This window comes from Malania oleifera, chromosome 5 (assembly GCF_029873635.1).
Source record: "Malania oleifera isolate guangnan ecotype guangnan chromosome 5, ASM2987363v1, whole genome shotgun sequence".
Lineage (NCBI taxonomy): Eukaryota > Viridiplantae > Streptophyta > Magnoliopsida > Santalales > Ximeniaceae > Malania > Malania oleifera.
In genome coordinates, this window is record NC_080421.1 from 80,176,237 (window position 1) to 80,198,415 (window position 22,179).

The 22,179-nt window shown below is 36.5% G+C and overlaps 1 protein-coding gene across 4 annotated transcripts in view; it reads left to right on the plus strand.

The window, feature by feature from the left end:
- Positions 1–378: 378 nt before the first annotated feature.
- The window catches only part of LOC131155194 (lysine-specific demethylase JMJ31), a 78,274-nt gene continuing 56,473 nt past the window's right edge, over positions 379–22,179 (plus strand). For 3 of the 4 annotated variants that reach the window (XR_009136767.1, XR_009136766.1, XM_058108147.1), the window contains exons 1-6: positions 379–1,621; positions 1,724–1,801; positions 20,022–20,105; positions 20,202–20,372; positions 20,560–20,628; positions 20,991–21,117. Coding sequence is in view for 2 of the 4 variants with exons in the window: in XM_058108147.1 (XP_057964130.1) it covers positions 1,532–1,621; positions 1,724–1,801; positions 20,022–20,105; positions 20,202–20,372; positions 20,560–20,628; positions 20,991–21,117 (619 nt within the window). In the remaining 2 variants the exon portion in view is untranslated. The remainder of the gene's footprint in view (positions 1,622–1,723; positions 1,802–20,021; positions 20,106–20,201; positions 20,373–20,559; positions 20,629–20,990; positions 21,118–22,179) is intronic. The other variant, XM_058108148.1, reaches the window with a different exon arrangement.

Sequence of the window (22,179 nt, forward strand, 5' to 3'; positions counted from 1 at the left end):
GGTAGGCACTTAGTTTTCTTCATCATGCAAAAGGTGGTAAACACGAGAAAGGGAAATGCAAAGAACTGAGGCTTTGGAGGTTGAAATAGGTGCATTTATAATGGTAGAACAGACGAAATGACAAACAAAGTTAATAGATTTTGTTTGCAAAACGACTACGTTTTAGTCAATGGAAAAGTACCTAATCGGCATTTTTAAATGGCTAGCTAGGTAAGGGTGGCAAAACGGGTTCACGGACCGAGTCTAGACGGGTCATAAACAGGTTAGGTTATAAACAGGTTGAAGTTAAACGGGTCACAATTATGTAAACCCTAACCCACCCGTTTAATAAACGAGTCATCCGTTTAATAAACAGGTCACCTACGGATCACAAGTTTTAAAAAATAATTTATTTATTTTAAATTTTCATGAATATTTTTTTTTTAACAAAAAAATGAAAAAACAGAACTGTGGAACGTACCCATGTGAGCATCAGCCCAAACCCAAACACAATTACACAATAAACACAAAGCTTCTAGAGGATATGCTCCTCCACATCTTCCCTCTCTCGCCAGCTCTCGTGAAATCCGATTATCAGAGACTATATGACTTCTTGTACGAAGCATCTATGCCAGTTCTCGACGAAGCAGAGAAAATAAGGATCTCGCGGGACGAAGCCTACCACAACCTCCTCTTCACCACTTGCTTCAATTCCTTTGGCGGGATGAAGATCTTCTTCCCCAATGTGTTGAAATGGATCAGCCGTGCAGGCGTTCGGCTCCACGTGCAACTAACTAAGGAGATTAGAGTCAGATCCAACAGCAGGAAGGTGACGATGGTGGTGATGGAACAAATGCTGCTGATGAATTCTGCTATGTACAAGGCCTTTCGGATCAAACCTTGTCGTTACAATTCGGGAGGGTGAAGCGAGACCTAGAGATCGAGAACCACGATGCGACGTTCGAGGTGAAGGAAGGTGAGGGCCATGAGCTGAGGCATGAGGGAGAAATGGGGAGTCGCCAAGTCGGGAGACGGGGACCTAGGTCAGTGGGTTAGGGATATATATATGAATATGACTCAAATAAACCCGAGTGACCGGACCCGAACCTGGGTTGACCCGTTTATAAATAAGAGGGTCACGGATTGACCTGTTTATAAATGAGTTAACTTCCAGACCCGTTTTAACTGGGAGTCACTGACAGGTCTGGACCCGTTTTGCCAGGTGTATGGGCAGGTATCAACAAGCTGGAGGTATGGGTCAAGTGCTCTACCCACCAAGCGTCATCCCAAGTTCAACCTCCGTAACTTTCTTTGGGCGACAGGCCTAGCAGAAAATAAATGAGCTTTATTTGGGCCCGGTGGTGCTTTTAAGTGTTCGAGGGCCCAAACTCGAGCCTTCTATTCACTACTCCAAGCTACGCGGTCCCATAGCCTCCCAAACGCAGCGTTTTTAAGTACACACGGCAAACTTCGTCTCTAAAGTCCGACGCCCCTGAAAAAAAGGGTGCAAAAGCACTGATATGTTACAGAAGAAGGGGAAGAAGAGGGAAGAATGGATGACTCTCTGCAAATTCAAACATTCGAACGAGTACCTTCGGCCGCTAATTTTGCTTCTCAGATTGAACCACGGAACGTTCCCGTTGTAAATTTCACTCTCCAAATAACTGCTTATCGTTTTGAACCTTTCGGTTTTTGTCGCCGTCTCGTTCCAAAATTGCTGTTTGATTCGTTTGCTTCTTAAAAGGTCTTTAATGGGTGTATAAAGGATTGGAAAGCTGTTTCCTGTTGGAATCCCTCTAGTGGGGGCCTCGACTATTTGCAGGTCTCTCTCTCTCTCTACCTAAATTAGAACTTACCTGAGGCAGTTCAAATGAAAATAATGGCTATTTTACTTCGGGGTGATAATTAGTTCCTTCTTGTCTATGTTCCTAATGATAATTGTTAGCTGAAGTCTCTCATTTCTTATTACACTAGTCTTCGTATTGTTGTGCATTATGCATTTTGAGGTTAGTGGCATTATGAACATCATATTTCACTATTTCTAGTTTGAAAATCAATGTGTTTCTTCTTGGTCACTTTGACAGGACTTTTGAAAGTTGCAAGTCAGGGACTTGATTTTTACATTTTTTTTTGGCGTAATTGTGGCAATGAATCATCTTTGGTCTTGTTGTCTGAAGAAGAGTATAAAAAATTTATGTGAACTTCATTTGAAGTGGGAAAAATTTAATAAAAACTCAAAAAGTGGAATAAATACATGAATATTTGTAGCATCTCTATACCAAAACAAGAGATGGATACAACACGATTCTGACATGGCAATTTTGACAAAATGAGGATAATTCAACACGATACAAACACGTTGATATTGGGATTTTGAAAAAAATGAGGATGTGACATGACAGGGATATGTTAATATAAAAATATATATATTTATCCATGCTTTTCCTTTATGAAAAATATTGAGGTAATTTTAATATGAAAATAAAGATAAGCATTATTCATGCATGGTTATCAATTGTACATTTTACAAACTCCAGTTATATAATTATCAACTACATTCATATAATAGAATATTGATTCAACAATAGAAAAATGACTCAAGGGCATGGCTGATGGTGGGCAATGAGCATGGCTCATCAAGAATATTGTAAAAATTTTATTAACAAAGAGTGGTGAATTGGCAGTGACTTTAGAGAGAGGGGAAATTTTGGGGGTTGGCACAAGTGGTTCTAGGGCTTCCAGCCTAACCACTTCAATGTCAAAGAACCTCTTGATTCTTAGTCTCTCGGCTTTTGAATATTTTCTATTGATTTTTTTGGTAACATAATTAAAGGGGGCAACAAAATGCAGCATTCCAGTGCAAGAATCATCTCGTATGTGTCCTTGCCATGTCAAGAAGTGTTAGGAAGTGTCACAATTGTCTCTAGAATAAAAATAAATAAATTAATTTCTGACACATGTTGGGTTGTGTTGGGATGCCGACACTTTAAGCTTCTAGAAGTATCAATTTTTCCAAGTAGCAGTAGCAACAACAACTATAACAACAACAATGACAATAAAAACTACAAAGCCTCCCATTAGGGGTGTCAAATCCTTACTCACCATCTTACTTTAAGTTATTCTAGGTCTATGCCTCCCTCTGCTATTACTAACAATAACTAGGTTCACTCTTGGTGCCCAAACCATCTCAACCACCTACCAACCCTCCCTTATCTTGTGCTATGCTTAACTTACCATGAATGTTCAGCTTGTAATTTATCATTTAGAGTAATACCACACATCCACCTTTGCATTCTTATTTTTTCAACTTCTTATTTTTGGATATGTTGTTTTTTAGTTGTTCAACATTATGATTCATATAGTATTGCTAGTTTTCTAGTCTTATAGCCCTATCCTATACAACTTCCCTTTTAATTTTAAAGGTATTTTACGATTACACAACATGCATGAAGTACTTCTCCATTCTTTCAAATGTGTTTTTACTCTATGCATAAATATTCTTCAATTTCTCCTTCAACTATCATAAAGGATCGTAATAGATCCAAGATATTGAAATCTACAGGTGCTATTAATATCTAGACCATCAAGTTTAATTTTCTCCAATATTCCTCCTAACATGACTAAAATTACATTTCATATACTTTGGCATATCTTAAAATATCTAGATTTTAAAGATTTTGTTCATAATTCTAGCTTAGAGTCTACTCTATCCCCAATTTCTCATTAGTTAAGATAATATCATTTGCAAATAGCACATACCATGGCACCACATTTTGGATTTCGTAGAAAGCTCATTTTCCTATAATTCAAAAAGTTATGTATACCTATAGTGATTGGAAATTTCCACTCTACATGTGGAGACCTAAAACTCGTCAAAACTTTATCATACATTTTCTAGATGACATCTATATGCCTACTGCATACTCCTTCCCCTCCCTACCCCAACCCTTTTCTTTAGAACCTACCATAGAACTTCCTTTTACCCCAAAAACCATGTGCAACTCGCTCTTCTTTTCCTTTTACTTTGCGATTAATCTTCTTAATTTGTGTATGTGTGTAACTTTTGATTTTTTGGGCATAGAGCCAAATTGATTTTTTGAAATGTTTGTTTCTAACCTTAGTCTTTGTTCAATTAACCTTTTCTAAAGTTTTATGTATAAGTTTACTTCCACGATAGTTCCTACAATTTTGAGTAGTTCCTTTTAAATTTTTTTCATAGGCATCAAAGTGCTTTTTCCTTCATTCATTTGACGTTTTCCTAGTTCTTGTTGGATTACCACTTTACCTAAAAAATGTAAAGTGCTAGGTTGTGGGCCAACAATGTATATCAAGCCTTAACACTATCCCACTTGGGGAATAAACCAACGATAAACATCCATTAAAAGGTAATAAGATTATTCTCAACAAACAAATAACATGAACCACAAGACTAGAACCTGAACCCTTGTGTTAAATTACACTTTACTAAAAATTTAAAGAATCATTTGGTATCACAACAAGAATTATGAAAACGAAAACCAAAAACAAAAATTGAAAACCAGAAAAGAAAACTAGAAATTGGAAACTAGAAACTTGTTTGGTTGATATTTTTAAAGCTGAAACAAATTAAAAATTCAATTGAACAAATGCTCGTTTTTGTCCTTGAATCAAGTAACAACTAAGAAAAAATACAAAAAGAATGCGACTTTTTTTGATAGAAAAAAGAAAAGGAGAATTTGAATCAAGATGGAGGATGAAGTATCCTTCTAAAGAAATAAAAAAAACCAAAAGGATAACAATAATGCTCCCCTCGAACTCCTTTGAAGATTTGACAAAAATAAACCCTGAAAAAACCCTAAAGAATGAGCTCAAAATGACGCAAGGAAAACCACTTTATCCCAAAGGAAGCAAGGAGGATATGATTAGCCATTAAAAATCCTTGAGTTCCTTTCCATCCAAAGAGTCCAAAGGAGAGCAAATCCTCTGCAAAAGATCTCCAAAAGATCCTCCCTTCCTTACTTCTCCCAATCCTCTGCACGCACTTTTAAGAGAGCTTCAACTATCCTTGGGAAAACCATTGCCTCACCAAAGATTGAAAACAACATAAACCAAAGTTGCTTAGCCATTTTGCAATGTAGGAACAAATGGTTGGAAGTTTCATTTGAGTCATGGCACATGATACATATATCTAGACTTATGGCTTTGTGAGGCCTCCTTTTTTGCAACAAATCATTGGTATTAAGCCAATAAAGTACCTAAATATACATGAAAGCTTTGGTTTTGATGGACCTTTGCCGTTCAGATAAAATTATTCAGAGGGAAAGTACAATGACCCGAGGATTTCATAATTGAGGGAAAAAATATTCAGGGGATAATAACCAGAGGAATCCCCTACGCAAATCCTCAAGTCATCTCTCACCATGAGAGAAACAAATTCCAACACCCAATAAAATAGTTAAATCATCTATCATTCTCTCTTTGAGATTCTTAAAAATGTGAAAATCCCAACAATCTCAATAAAATAGCTAAAATTATTTTGAAAGAATTGGGCCTTGAGCTCTCTCTTTAGGTTTGCCCAAGTATTGATTATACACCATCCATTCTAAATCCCATCGTACTTGGTATGCCACGAAAACTTAGCGTTTGCACCTACGTACTTGTAGCCATGGATACTTTTGCCTTCTTCATATTAGCTCTAACCATACAAACTTATTTTTTCCCTATTAAATAAGAAGTTCTCCAACTCCTTAGCATCATGAGTACCATTGAGTGCTCTTGGTTTTGGTACCATTGCTCTCCTATTCTACCTCTATAGAATTGGCATTCCCAAGAGCATGAATTATTAGGTTCATCTTGCAGTATGTGCACCCATATGTTTTTGTAGTGCTTCCATCATACCACTAAATCTTCCGATAATTTATCAATAGAACCTTTGTTGTTTTTGGGATCTTTCCAATACATTAACGTGCTTTGTAAGTTGGGCGACCTCTATGGCCACATAGTTTACAATCTCGACTTGCACGTCTAGCGTTGCATGACATGGTTCTCTTGCCGATGTTTCACACAATCCCACAATTTGTAGGTAATCAAATCCTAAAGTAATTAACTATTGATACCAATTGTCATGGGCAAAACACTTCAATCATGTGAAGGGCTGTGTGGGCCCTATGTGTAGCACACAAAATTTACTAGTAATCCAAAATAAACCATGGATTTGCTACAAAAAAAAGTTCACACACATCAAATACAAATCATGCGAAAGTAGTAAGCAATCATAATAGTAAACACGAGTCATGCAGCAAACAGTAAAGCACTGCAATTTGTATTTTCGCACCTTCGTAGGCAATGTGTGTCTAGGGAAGGAGTTAGGAGTTATGTAAACTAAACACGTTCATATTCGTTAGTGATTTTTACATTGATTGACATTCACACCCTCCTCTAAAGAGATTATACACTAATCTCACTTCGGCACTAGGAAACATCAATATGACATATGAGTCATTGTCATACTCCCCTTTTTCATTGAGGCATTACTCTATCCAAGGAATAAAACCTCATGAGTAATTAGACTAAGGTTACTACCCAATGTGGATAAGACGAATAGTCATAGGCAAGCATAATACCCTGAACAAGGCTCATGACAACTCGACATTTGTAAATTTCAATTGGGATGCCATGTGGTCCAATAGCTTTTCTATTTTTCATCTTCTTTAATGTAAGAACTTAAATTCATTAACTCTAATGTTGATGATTCTCAAATATTTAGCCTTTTTATCATTTGTATTTTCCAAGTTTAAGACTTCTACTTGATTTTCCATCTTTCTTTTATATCTTCTTTTTTAACTAAAAACTATCATCCACATTTTTTTGTGTTGGACCTATTTCTTTCTCTAGTTCTCACAATTAAATATGTCTTCTTTCCCATTCTTTTGTATCCATTCTTGTATGTAAATTATTATGTCCACTATTTTAGTTTGACTAACAACTTTTTTTTTTTTGCATCTTTTCTTGCCTTTTATACTTTTCAAAGTTTTAATTCCTCTATATACTTTTCAAAGGTTTCAATGTTTCTATATTTTTGTCATGTCTTAAACTATATTGTTTTTCTTTTAACCACTTTTTGAATGTCTTGATTTCTCCAACAACTCTCTTTACTAGTGTTGACATCAGGCTCGAGTGGCCCGTTTTGCTTGCCAACATTTTGGTGACTAATGAAAAACAAATAAGTAAGAGGAACCAAACCATTGGTTCCTTACCTTTTTTATTTAGTAACAGAGTCACCACTTTATTTTAGTTTTTGAAAAGGTAAAACAAAGTAATTTTGAAGTTCAGATTCTTGAGAAAAGTGTTAAAATTAGGGAAAATTCCAACTTGCAGCATATGCCAGTTGACCGCCTATTGCAGTTTTTCTTTTTTAATTGGTTTTTATAGAGCAAACTTTCGCCCTCTAACCCATTTTGAAAAAGTTTTCATAATACAGAGCCCTTGCCCCATGGAAACTCTACTGCTTTCATACCCTTTCAAAGACCCTCAAACATTCGCATGAAAACAAAATAAAGTGAGAAGAAATGAAAGGTGAAACTTAGTTTTTAAAAGTTATGGCTGAGTCTACTAAAGTAGATTGCTTACATATCCTCCAGAGGAATCAAGCCATTTGTAGTTCATCAAACCCTTTTCAAAAAGAAGTTTTAGAAAACATTTTGACGAGTTTTGAAAGCCACTTGAAATCCCTTGAAACCACTTGATGTTTGTATTGAAAAACCTTTGCTTTTTCTTTTTAAACTTTGATTGTTCATTGGAAACTTAGTAAAAACAGAGATTAAGATTAAGTTTAATTTTAAGAAAACTCATTTTCCACCTACAAGAGATTAAGACACTTCATGGGTGATTATTTTGGAAAATGTTGGGTGCTTGTTTATACTTGAAAAAAGTGTGGACTTTTGGCGGTAGGACACAAACCCACTTTGAAATTTGATTTAAAATGTTATGGAGAACATCCAAAAGCCAAATCATGAATATATGATTCTAGATTTTATGTGAAAATTTTGAAAAACTTGAGAACTCTTCTGAAATCCTTTTGAAATCATTTTGAAAATGAAAACTTTGTTTTTTAATGGAAAAACCATGAAAACCTCTAATAGTTCAGCATCCAGACTCGACCGGTCACACTCTAAAGAGTGTTTAGACTCAAAAAGACATGAAATCCTGAAGAAAATCAAGAAAAAAAAAGCCAAAATATGCGCTCTTGGGATTTTGCAATCTACTGTTTGCAGAGGGCCGGTCAACTCTTGTAGCCTAATAGCTACTTTTTCAAATATAGATGGGGTGGTCGATTGTGCCTGCAGGCCAACTGACTGTCTGCATGCAATTTTTGAGAAAAATGCATTTTTTAGAACTTTTCAATTAATTTTTTTTTAATGAAATCTAAATACTAACATACTCTAACATCCCTAGCATGCATGATCTATGTACGAAAATGTGGAAAACATGATGAATCAAACTTGTACATTACAAACATGCAAACATGATTTTCATGCAAAAACTCATATTATAACTTGAAATCAAATGAGATAATGGGTGATACTACCTTATGTTGTAGAAACTTTGTAGATCAAGTGGAGGGCACACTCTTGAAAGCAGTAAAGGCACACACCCCAATGAAGCAAGTGAAGAAAATATGAGAGAAGTAGGACTCTCTTTTCAATTCTTAAGTCAAATACCCTCTATGCTAACCCAAAGAATGCACGAAAATACTTGGGTTTTCCTTTCCTTACCCCCACTTGGATGTGCCCCAATCTCTCTACCAAGGGGTCTATTTATGAACCTCAAATGGGATGGAGGGAAAATGCCGTTTGGATTTGAATTTCAAAGATTCAAATTCAAACTACCAACTACCCATAGTCATTGCTTGACATGTGGGAACTCTAGGATATGTGGCATGTCTAGATTCATTAGCCAATCACATGCAAACAATTCAAAATTTTTAAATTTCATTGGGCTGGACAATTGCTTGTGTGTGGCGCCAAGTTGTAGAAGAAGAAAAGAGGCTGCTCGACCACCTAAAAGTGACTGGTTGACTGCCCACGTTGCCTCCTATTTATGTGTTTTGACCTAATTTTTTCATATACCTAGCTCGGTCTCTTTATTTTATTGGGTAAAAAAAATGACTATCGACAACTAGTCAAGCATCTTGCTCTAGATTCACCTAAAATCGATTTGTGATCTCTTTAATTGAATTACCTATCCTACTTTTAAGAGTATTTATGCCTATGTTATCTCCTATTGTCCAATCACCACCTTTTAAATTTTATTACGTTTTCTCCCTTTGGTTCCACCACCTAGTTCTCTTATATTGATCTAGGTTTCCCTTTCTCTTTCATTTCTTCTATGCATGTCTAAGACTAATAATCTATGTTGTATGGCTTAACTTTACCTAATAACTTTGTGATAAACAATCTATCCTCCTTGTTAAGAAAGAATCTATTTTACTTTTATTTGTCTACTTTTGAAGGTTATTTAGTGTGTTCTTGAATTGTCATTGTATTTCTTGCAAGAAAAGTAGCAAGAAATTTTTTAAAAAAAGATTCATATTCAAAATTTTGGGGTTTCCTCTTCCAGAATTCTAGTTGCTGGTGTTGGAATGGGACCGATGGCTGTTGCTAAGTCAAGATTTAGATGAAAAGAACCTTGTCGAACCATCAGTCTCCCACGATCCTCATCAGCTTGTCGCTGGCATTGAGATGGCTCTGATGATTGTGGTAGTTGTTTTTATCAATCATCATCAATGAAGAAGCTCTTTGAAGAGTCACCTAAGTTGCCATTGTTGTGGTTTTAGTGAAGGATCTTGTCACTCTTAAACCCATAACTGTATGAACTTGACCTTTTGTTTGAGCCTTGAATTATAACCACTTACACTCTGAATGGGGCCGTTTCGTGCTTAGAATTATGGAGAAAACTAGAGGAAGGTTATCCCTATTGTGGGTTAAAAAGTACAAGTGGGTGGTGGGATCAACTTCATCAATTCTTGTTAGTTAAATCAGAATACACATGGCACATAGGTTAAGAAGTTCAAATTTACAAATAGGCGTATTCTAATGAGATCTTTTGGAAAATGAACTAGGGAAATTGATATCTATTGATAAATTTTATGATTTAGGTGGGAGGTCTTCATTGAGAATTCCAGATGGACGGGAAGCATAAGGATGGTGGAATTTTTGTAAAGCTTTGAATAAATTATTGAATGCCCATGGTTTTGGTAATTGACAGGGAGGAGTACGTTAGACGTGTAGAGACTTTGGATTTCTCAACATTGTCGAAGCTTAAAATGCACTACAAGTGTGTGCTAAGCCAAAAAAAAAAAAAAAAGAGAAAAAAATAAAATAAAATACACTATTAGAACAAGCCCGAAGACTAAATTTGTTGATATGTTCAAACCTAGTGTTTTGTTGGAGAGGGATGGGAGCTTTGTCGGAAAAGTTGGCCAGAAGTTGCAGGTCAGAGAAGAAAATTCCACCAGAGCTTGCAGTTTGAAAGAGAGATTTGTAGGGGCAAGAATATCAGTCAAATTTAAAATTTAATTATTCTAGAAATACTCAAAGGAAGAGGGAGGTTAGTGGGGGGGGGGGTGACTGATATGGGTTTTCTAATGTAGGGGGATGGCTGTGGTAAAGAATGGGCCTAATAGGTTAAGTGGAGAAAGTTATAAATTGAGAAAGCGAAAAGGGTATTTGTTTTGGCCGGTTTGGGCCTATTTTTAAATCCATTGAAAGAATGGGCTTTTGTCAATAAATCTATTAAGTTGATCCATAATTTGCAAGGGAGGCTTGTTCCATCTAGACCTGGGTATGAGGGAGTTGAACTTTGGAGAAATCTTTTGTATCCATCTCCTTTCTTCTTCACACTGGTGGTCAATGGGCTAAGTAGGCTTGTGCTTTGCCTCAGGATCTAGGTGATCAAGGGTTTTGTGATTGGTAGGAAGGAGGTGGAGGGGTCTCATTTGCAGTTCGTGGATGCTACTTTTTTTTCCCTTAACAATGTTGAGAAAATTTGTAAAGCTCTTACTTTGCTTAGCATTTTTGAGAAGATTTTGAACTGGAGATAAATTTGTCTAAGAGTGTCTTAGAAGGTATTAATCTAAGTAATAGGGAGTTAGAGGACTGTATATCTCTAGGTGAGGTGCGATATTTGACCTAGCCTATCTCGTATCTTCCTTTGGTTACCTCTGTTAGTTGCTTCTTGGGACGTGGTGATTCAAATGGTAGGGAAAAGATTAGAGGGGCGAAAGAAGGCTTACCTCTCTTTGGCAGGTAGGATTACGCTCATTAGTGCTTCCTTTCTAATATTACCATTTACTTTTATCTCTTTTTTTAACTCCCATGAAAGTGGCTAGGAATTTGGTGAAGTTAATGAGAGATTTCTTGTGGTCCATTTTTAGGGAAGACAAGAGGATCACCTCGTTAGTTGGGAGGTGGTTAGGAGACCTAAATCAGTGGGGGCACTGGGGCTGGATAATGTGGTTTCTATGAACATCTACTTAATAGGTAAATGGTCATGGAGGTTCCCCTTGGAGTCTAACTCCCTACAGCACTAGTTAATTGGTAGCATAATCTTAAACACGAAATTGTTGAAATTTCTGGTTTCAATCACCCTCAAATTGAAATGGCAGTCGATTTTTGTCTTACATAATTTTCGTCTAAATGTCAATGATTCATCCAAAATTTAATAGAATATCGAAATTTTAGTGAAACTTTTTCGAAATTTTAACTATAGAATGAAATTTCCTTGGAATTCAAATGAGATATTTAGGAGTCAAGTGAAATTTCTTTCTTAATTAAAATTTTTTTTTTTGAAACAAAAGATTATTACAAGATTTTTGAAATCATATGAAAAGATAAACTTGTCAAAACATTTTATTTAACCATTCATGTCTAAATTATAATTATTTGTATAATAAATAATATTTAAATGACTTATAAATTTCATTATTCTAAGGCATTTGTATTAACTAAATATGTTTAGTACACATTATCTTAGAAATATGTTTGATATGCATTATATTTTACAATTTGACTTGTGATATTAGCCTAAAACTTATATTATTATGTCTATTAACCATTTCTAAAGTTTCATAAAAGAATTCCATGCTTTACTATTGATTCCCATTATTTTTTCAAATCGAAATTGAAATTGACATCGAAATCAAAATTTCTGTATTTTTGGAGCTTTGAAATTTGAGTCAAAATTGAAATTTAAGACCTTTATTTAGAGTAAGTATAGTGTTCATAGGAATGGGTGGGATACAATAGGGATTAGCATTGTCACTCATGCAAGTCCTTGGAAATTTGTTCCTTGGGCATCTTGTTATTTGGTCCCCTAATTTTTTTTTATTGTGGGCAATGGTGATCGTGTTCGTTTTTGGGAGGATATTTGGGTGGGTGAGATTCATTGGAATTATTTATGCCTCATTTGTTAAAATTATCTTCCATCAAAATTTTATTCTTTTAGGGGGGGGGGGGGGTTCATGAGACTGCCACCTCTTCAGGAGTCTCAATGAGAGAGGTTGATGAGCTCACTTGCCATTTGAGTGTTTTGAATTCTTTTAGTTCTAATATGAGAGGAGATGCTAGGATTTGGATTTGGGACTCATCGGGTTCCTTCGCTTCTAATCTTTTTTCATACAACTTACAAAATCTCTAAATCCAGCCTAGTCTATTTGGACAAGGTTGTGTGGAAGGCTAAAGTCCCATTAAGAGTCATTCTTTCATTTAGGCATTTGGATTAATATGAATAAATTGCTTTAGACTATAGGAGGCCTCATAAGGTTCTTAGGCCAGAGGTATGCATTATGTATGTGAGGACAGCGAGGCTAATTGTTAAGAGACTGTTCATGACTTTATAATCGTGAACTTTTGGGGTTTTGGAAGGGGATAGAACAAGGGAACTTTTTGGAGTTGTGCAGTTTTTGCTACATTGCGGACACTTTGGCTTGAAATAAATGCTATAGTTTTTAATGGCCAGAAGACTCCTCCGAACTTGCTTTGAGAGGAAGTTACTCCTTTTGGGTTCATTCTTTTTGGGGTTTTTGAAGGTCTTTTGCTTTCTGATATACATAGGGACTGTAAGGCAACAATGATGCAACTCTCTTTTATTTTTTTGTTTTGGAAGAAGCCTTATCCTCCGTACTCTTTTTAATTTTCTCTGTTCTTGTTTTAATGAAATTTTCTGTTATCTAACAAATATTGAAGCCCAATATGGCAATCTCTTTTGTGTGGAATAAAAATGTTTTTTCTGAGCCTGAATTGAGGGAAGAGAACTGCTTTGAAGATTGTGTCTGCAGAGTGGGAGAAGTTTGAACTTCAAATGGAGGAGGTTGATGACATAAATCTGAGGGAGGGAAATGGGGTTGTGCCGAATGAGGAATTGAAATTCAGAGGGATGACTATTTGCAAGATGAATCAAGAAGTTCCAGAACTCCATGCTGAATTGCTGAGTAAAAATTCATTGTCATGATGGGGGCTGCATTGGGGGTCTTCTTGAAGAAGATGACAGATTTGAGGATTCAGAGCTGATAAATTTATTTGGTGTAGCATGTGAGATAAGATAATTTGTGGGGGAAAGACATGGATAAGTTGAATTTAGATGGCAAGGAGGTATTGCTGGCAGACAATGGCTTTAACTCTCCTTTGTCTTTGGCATATGGCAATGAGGAAGACGATTTGGATAGTATGACTGAATATGAGAGAGGATTATTTTGCTGGAATGGTTGATTGAATCTCATGGCTTCAGGGATGAACTTGGTATTAATGAAATTTGTAAAGAAAATGGGCTTCCAGCTTGGGCAATGTGGATTTGGTGGAATGTGATTCATACAATCAGAAGAAGAAGGGGATTTTGAACTTTGGATGGAAACTCTGAGAATGTACGGTTGGTGTTCGCCATTTGAAGGAAGCTGCAGGCCTGCAAAATGCTCTTGTTGAGGAGAGTCTTTTGTTGATTATCCCTTATGATTCTAAATTTGCTTTTTTTGAGGAAAATGTCAATTTTGATAGTCTCTCGGTTAAATATCATTTGGCCTTTACTAGGATAGCTCTTGGGATTTCTAAGCCATTTGAAAGTCATTATTAAGGATATGTACGATGGAGTAATGACTAACATTTGGACTAAAGCCGGAGAGGTTAGGAAATTTCCAATCACAATAGGTGTACATCAAGGATCTGTTTTGATCCCTTATCTTTTTACTCTAGTGATGGATGAACTTACTAGGATTATCCAAAATAAGGTTCAATGGTGTATATTGTTTGCTGATGAAATTGTCTTGATTGATGAAACTAAGGGTGGAGTAGAATTTAAGTTAGAGTTATGGAAGCTTTAAAATCTAGAGGTTTTAAGATAAGTAGAAGTAAGACAATATATGATATGTAATTTAGTCATAGTAGGAGGAAATATTGTAGAAAATATTAAACTTGATGGTCAAAAAATTAATAGCACTAGTAGATTTTGATACCTTGGATTTATTATGCCAGTTGAAGGAGAAACTGAAGATGTAATATATAGAGTTAAAGCAAGTTGGGTAAAATGGAGAAGTGCTTTGGGCGTGTTGTGTGATCGTAGAATACCCTTAAAATTTAAAGGGAAGTTCTATAGGACGGTTGTAAGACCAGCTATGTTAAATGGATCAGAATGTTGGGCAACTATGAAACAACATATCCTAAAAGTAAAAGTTTTTGAGATGAGAATGCTAAGATTGATGAGTCGTATAACATTAAAAAATAAATTAAGGAATTGACATATTTGCGGTAACTTAGGCGTAGCTTCTATAGAAGATAAGCTAAGGGAAGAGCACCTTAGGTGGTTTGGGCATTTGCAATGTAGGCCAAATATTGCATCGATGAGGAGGAGTGAGCTAGTTACTATGAGAGGCAGTAGAAGGGGTAGGAATAAACCTTAAATAACTTGTAATGAGATAATGAATAAGGATTTAATAGTCTTAAAATTGTCAGAGGAAATTGCTTATAATCGTGTAAATTGGCGTAAAAAGATTCATGTAGCCGACCTCACCTAATTGGACTTAAGGCTTGTCTTGTTGTTGTTGCAAGGCATTCTTCCTAATCTAGGTAATTTTCCTAATTTACTAAATATATCTCTATGTCAAAGGGAGGGAGTTGAAGGGGGAGAAGATATTACTATGTTTGTCTATTAGGAGGTGAGAGAGAACACCAAAATCCTCAAGCCCTATTGTATGAGATGGTGTTTAAATTGGCAAGTTCATTAGGGAAGGTGGCTAGGGTATCTATTCTCCTAAAAGACCTACAAGAGCAGAAGAGCATTCAAAAAGAGTTGAAAAATTCAGAAAGGTTAATAACTTTTTTTTTCTTCTTTTTTGGGGGGGGGGGGGTGGGAGGACAAAGGGGGTAAAATAGTTAAAATATGAGGTTAGTGAGATAGAATGTTAGATGGTTAGGAGCATGGTCTTAAATTTCCAAAAAATTTTGAAATTTCCGTCGAATTTTCTTGTTTGCATCACTGTTGAAATCAAAATGGCAATTGATTTCCATCGTACATAATTTCCGTTGAAATTTCAATGAATCATCTGAAATTTATCGAATCTCGAAATTTTAGCGAAACTTGTTGAAATTTTCACCATAGAACAATATTTCCTAAAAATTTAAATGAGAGATTTAGTAGTGAAGTGAAATTTCTCTCTTAATTTTATTTATTTATTTTTTATTGAAATGAAAGATTATTATGAGAGTTTTTGGAATTCTATGAAAAAATAAACCGACAACAACATTTTATTTAACCATGCATGTCTAAATTATCATTAGTTATATAATAATAATATTTAAATGATTTATAAATTTTATTCCTGTTAACTGAATATATTTAATGCACATTATCTTACAAATATGTTTCATACACATATTATATTACTACTTTTCCACCTCATACACAACATAGATATATTTAATTTGTAATATATTAGTTCTAAAACTTACATTATTATGTCTATCAACCATTTCTTAAGTTTCATAAAAGAATTCCATGCTTTACTACTGATTTCCTTTATTTTTTCGAATCAAAATTGAAATTGACATTGGAATTTAAATTTCCATACTTTTGGAGCTTGGAAATTTGAGTTGAAGTTGAAATTAAGACCTTGGTTAGGAGTTTTTAGGAATAGGGGTTTGGTTCGGGAACTGTTAGGTAGAGGGAAAGATTGGGTAGAGGGAAAGATTGGGCTATTGTTTCTTCACAGGGGTTATTTGGGGGAATTTGATGGTGTTGGATACCCGGGCGGCTACTTTGGTGGTTCATATTAGTTTTTTTTCTTCCTCATTGTCAATGCTTCTGGAGGTTGGGGGCAGCGGACTGGTGATTCACTTCAGTTTATGGTTCTACTAGACCTACCTTTAGGCCCCAGTTCTGGGAGGAGTGGGCTGTTTATGGGTTGTGTTGCTGGGCGGGTAATTGGGAGAGGTTTTAATGTAGTTGGGTTTTTGGCATGAAAATAAGGGGGGTGGGGGATTCCCTTCTAGCATGCAATTTCTTGTTAAGTTCATTTGGGAGTGTGGGCTGACAGAAGAGAGCCATTGGTTTGGAGAATGTTATCTTCACTTGGTAAGTTGGGGTATAGGGCGGTGGCTTGTCGGATAGATTTATTCCTTCTTAGTTATGAGTGGGAGGTTGAATTTCCTGATCTCTCTGTTCCAGATCATTTTCCTGTTTGGCTGGGGTCTAGAAAGTAGAAAGGTGAAATGGGGGCCTACTCCTTCTCAGTTTGCGAATGTATTGATGGATCATCATGGCTTTTGTCATTTAATTAAAGAGACATGGAGTAGGTGTGATGCTGTAGGTTGGGAGGGTCTTAGGTTTATAAAGTTTAAGGGGACTGAAGAGGTGTTAAAGCAGTGGAAATTGGAGGTGTTTGGGCATGTAAAATTGAAAAAAAGTGAGTGTTTTGAGTGAGTTGAGTGTTCTAGACAAGGGAGAGATTAAGGAAGGGTTTTTGTTAAGGAGGGAGTTAAGCGAGTTAGCTTGAACAATGAGTTAGAAAGTGTAATATTGGAGGAGGTCAGGACTTGGAGGCATAAAAACTAAGTGGGTTAGAGATGGGTAAGGTTGCTGATGGGCAAATGAGGAGTAGTCGATAAGCTTTGAGTGATGGTTTATAAGCATTTTTACACTTGAAGATGAGTTGTTAAGGCCAATGATTGAGGGGTTGGGTTGAAATCCTATTCAGGGAACTACATGTCTTGGTTTGAGAGGCTTTTTGAGTAGGTGGAGGTCAGGGGGTAGTGTTTAGCTTAGAGAGGAATAAGGCTCTTGGGCTGAATGATTTTAACAGAGTTTTTCTTTGTTCTTTTTTCTTTCTTCCCTTTCCCCATGAGGAATGGGATGTGGTGAGGGAGGATTTGAGGAGGGTATTTTGTGAGTTTGTTAATGATGAGGTGGGAAACAGTGTTAACTCTAATTTTATCATCTTAGGGTTTGAGAAGAGTAGATCGACCAAGGTGTTGGATTTTCAGCTGATTAGTTGATTATCTACTGAGTATAAGACCATTGCTAAGGTCTTTGCTAATAGGATTGTCCGTCCTTAGTGATACTATTTCTCTTGGGCAGGAGGGAGACAAGGGGGCAGAAAGGGTTTGGAGATAGGTGGAGAAATTGGATAAGGGGGTGTTGATATACTGCTTTTTTTTCAGTTATTATTAATGGGAAGCCAAAAGAGTGGGTTAGATCATCTAGGGGTTTAGGTATGGGATCCCCTAAGTTGGGGAAGAGTGGTGTTGGGGCAGTTAATTATAACTCTAAAAGGGTTTTAGAATTAACATCCCTAGCTGGGTTTGGGGTTTTAGAGTGGCCAACGACTTACTGAGGAGTCCTTTAGGAGGAAAGTGCTGCTCTCTAGCTTTTTGGGACCTAGTGCTGTCTAAAGTAGCTAAGCGGTTGGATGGGTGAAGAGGTGCCTTATTCTCTTTGGGGGGAATAGAACTACTCTTATGTGGCCAGCTTGTCTGCTATTCCTCTGTAATTTTTATCTCTTTTTAGGATTCCTGTAGGAGTAGCTCAAAAGCTTGGAGGATTATGAGGGATTTTCTTTAGTCAGATGTAGGGGAGAGGAGAGATCGCCTAGTTTAGTGGGAGGTGGTATGTAGGTTGAAGGAGGAGGGAGGGCTGGGTCTAAGTAATTTAGTGTCGAAAAAACACTGCCCTTTTTACTAAATGGTCGTGACATTTTCCCATGGAGGTAAAATCCCTTTGGCACAAAGACATAAAAAATAAATTCAGATTGCTCTAGAATGGCTTGGATGCAAATATGGGTTTTAGAAGTTCCTCAGAGAGTCCATGGGGTTCATTTCCCAGGTTTACTGTTGTTTTCTTCTTATTACAAAGTTTCATTTGGGTAAAGGCAATCATATTCAGTTTCAGGAAGATGTTTGGGTGGGGGAGGTTGCTTTGTATTGCTCATTTCCTCTTTTATATTGTCTTTCTTCTCTTTATATTCCATAATAATGAGATTTCCTTCTTTGTTATTGAGAGGTATTCTTTTTCTTGGGATTTTCATTTTAGGAGGGGCTTGAATGATGGAGAATTGGAAAGACGTACTTCTTTGTTCACTGTGTTGGAGGGCAGCTTTATCTCCAATAGAACTGATGCCAGAATTTGGATTTCGGATTCTTCAGGGGATTATTAGTGAAAAATATATTTTAATTTAAATTTTATTACTTTTTAATATCTAGTGAAGGTTGATGCGTCTTGTCCTCTTTTTGGGGCATATGGGATACTGAAGTTCCTTCTAAAGATAAAGCATTTGTTTGGTTGGTGGCCCTTAATAGAGTTAACACCAACAATCTGCTACTGAGTGTGAGGCCTTCTAAAGCTTTGTCTCTAGATATGTGTTTTGTGTAGGAGTGGTGCTGAGGATGCATAAGGATTGTGGAATACACTTTTTGGAGTTCTCAGGAAAGTGTGAGTGTGCCTAGAGTTGGTGCAAGAATTTGTGAGTATTTCTTTTGTTGGTTTTGGGAAGGTTAAGGATGTGGAGAGGCTGTTGGGGTGTACTCTCGGTGCCATTTTATGGGGAATTTGGCTAGAGAGGAATGCTATAATTTTTCTGGGAAGAGAACATCAGAGGATCTTCTTTGAGATAGTGTGATATTTGGTTTCCTTTTGAGCTTATAGAGCAGGCTGTTTTGAGGGCCACTGCTTTCAGTATGTCAATTGAGATTGGGTGGTTTTGTTAAGATTATGCTGGTTTTTCTTTTTTTTTTCTCTTCTTTTGATTGAGGATTTCTTGTTCTCCTTTTCTCTGTTTTCTTCTCCTCACTGCTTTTAATAAAACTTCTCTTCTATCAAGAAAAAAAAAAAAGAGAAGTGTTCATCTGTTCTTAAATCGTGCATTCATTGTTATAAGATCAGAAGGCAGCCAAGTCTGAGATCATATCATATGGCCAGACTCATATCTATCTCCATATCCACTTCTGCTAATAGCCTTAGTTGTCCTTTTCGATGTGATCCAATCATTCTAATCGGCAGAATATTTTCTTACTCCCTGATATACCTTGTTTAATATTATTCATATCTTCCCAAAATTGCCTTTTAAGGTTTTCCAATTTCCAGTAAGCCTATTTAAGGAGCATAATCACTAATGTCTGTATTGGAATGCAAATCATAGAGAGTCACTGGATACAATGATCTAATTCTTAGTCTAAAAGAATATGGATTTATTTGTTTATTTTATTTATTTATTTTTTGGGGTTTGGCTGCCTGGCTTGTGAGGAGTTTTTTTATAACTAATATAAGAAGTGTCTGTATTTGACGTTAGGTACCCGTAAGGCATGAAACCCTCATATAATTAACTTTTTTCTTTTAAGGCTGACTGCCGATGGGTACCCCCTGTATAAACCTGTTCAAGTTTGCCTTGTGTACCTTCTAAACACTGCTTCACACTTCATATAGGAGAACAAACAAATTTGTGCAATCAACTTATGCTTAATTAATAATTAGCTTCTTTTTTTTGATTGAAGTCTTTACTGGTTTTTGTATTATGACTTGGAAATTAGGAACGAGTAGGATTGTCTACTGTGGAGGCTATGCTTTCCAAATCTGCACCAGTTTTTTATGGTGATCTTAGAAGCCATGAAAGGGTAATTCATCTTTGCTTTAAAACTCATTTGCTCCATCTATGGAGCTTGTTTGTGGATGGCATTACCATAATTATTTTTTATTTTATTTTTTTGTAGGTTCAATTTCCATTTTCAGCCTTTATAGATTTTTGTAAGCAACATCTACGGAACACAGATGATGGGCATGGTGTTTGTTTTGAGTCAGAAAGGCCCATGCTGGCAGGGTCTAATACTGTTGAGGATTGTTTGCTGCCTGGAGATGCTCCTCAACAGGTTTATTTAGCCCAGGTTGCTACTAGGAGGGCTTTAATAAATTGGACATCTCTTGCATTTGTTCTTAAACGTCTGAACAGAATACTATCCTTCTTAATACTGTTTAGGTGAAACTTCTGTTGCTTCAGTATCAGGGTGTACTCAAACTACCTTATCCATCTGACTGCAAGTTTTCGGTGAAACATGGTTGCTTGCAATTCAGGTACCAATTATGAATATTGAGAAGGAAGATAGGGCTCAATTGGAAGCTCTAAGAGAAGACATTCAAATCGTGCGTCCATTTCTCTTCTGGGTGCATTCAAGTTATATATCATTTATGTTTTTTTTTGGGTTGCAGGATGGGAAAGGTGGGAATGGAACAGTTATTTTATAGGATTATTATTGTTTACAGAAAAAAAGTAGTACCACCCTTAGGTAAATGACTCGAAGTTGATGTTATTTTAGAACATGATACGAGCATTCCCGTGCTGAGATTTGGGAATAATCATTCCTTCTATTCCATGTTCTTGGGCCATTCCATTTCCCATTCGGTTCTGTAAACCAAATGTAACCTGACTCTTAGCTAGCTGTAAACAACTCACTTTTGTTTTCTATATGAGTTTGATTTTGTGATTACCTGGTTAATTTTTCTAGCCTGAATTTTTGGAGAAAAAAGAACTAGCTTCAATCAACTTGTGGATGAACTGTGCTCAAACAAGATCAAGTACTCACTATGATCCACACCACAATCTTCTATGCGTAGTTGGTGGGTGCAAACAAGGTTTGATTCATTTTTCTTAAAGTTAGACCTTTTTTTTTTATAATTACTTCAATATGTCGGTATTTGGTTTTGCTGATGCTCCTTGTTTATGCTCTTTTACTACACGTGGAAAAACAAAAGATCTTTGGTTTTTATGTGTAGCTCCTCAACCTGTTCATTTAGTATGCTTAGGAAACTGGATTTATTGACTTAGAAAATGTATACTGGTTTATAACAATTTTTTGATGAGTTTTTCCTTTTCATCTTCTTTTTCTTTTTGAAATTTGGAGCTTTTTGATGGAACTGAAAACATTTGTATGCATGACCATCTGACAGTCACTCAGTTGATATGCATTAAGTTATTTTTTCCCCTTGGAATTATTGCAATTCCCCCATTTGATGGTAATATTGGAAAGAATTAAATGAAGAAATTTAAGATGTTGCAAATGTTAAAGACTACCAGAAAGTGGGAATGGTGATGGTGGATTGGTGAGTGTGGAGGGCAAGTCTAGCCTACGAAGCTCCAGAAGAGAGAAAGCCCATAGGCATTGTGGAGTGTGTCTGTATGTGTTTATTGTTAATTTTGTTATTCTTCTCCTGTTCAGGTGGTCTAGGAGGCCAGTTCTTACTTTAATTGGGATTTAATAGTCTTTTATTGAAGTTCAGGACAATCCTTGAACTCTCTTTTGTTATTCTTCTCCTGTTCAGGTGGTCTTGGATCATCCTTGAACTCCCCTGATGCTTGAGCTCTCTAAGCATCCTTGGGTGGTCCTGGGAGGATGGGTCCCAAGGAAGGGCCTTGCAACCTTTTTGGGGCGGGGGGGGGGGGGGGGTGGTGTTAGGTGTACCCCATTGAGTGGATTCACTTACTATATTGGTCTGACCTTTCGGGGGAGGCTCTATGCAATCTCGGAGGCTCACACACTAGAAGAGATTTCCTAAGAGGTGCTTTCCCACCAGTTTTCAAACGGGCCTCTCAGGAGCACCACACATAGGCTGCCTTCGTGCCACCATTTACTGGCCTTCATGCTGGGGGTGTTCTAGCTATGTTAATTTGCATTGTTCATGAGGTTCACACTGGGA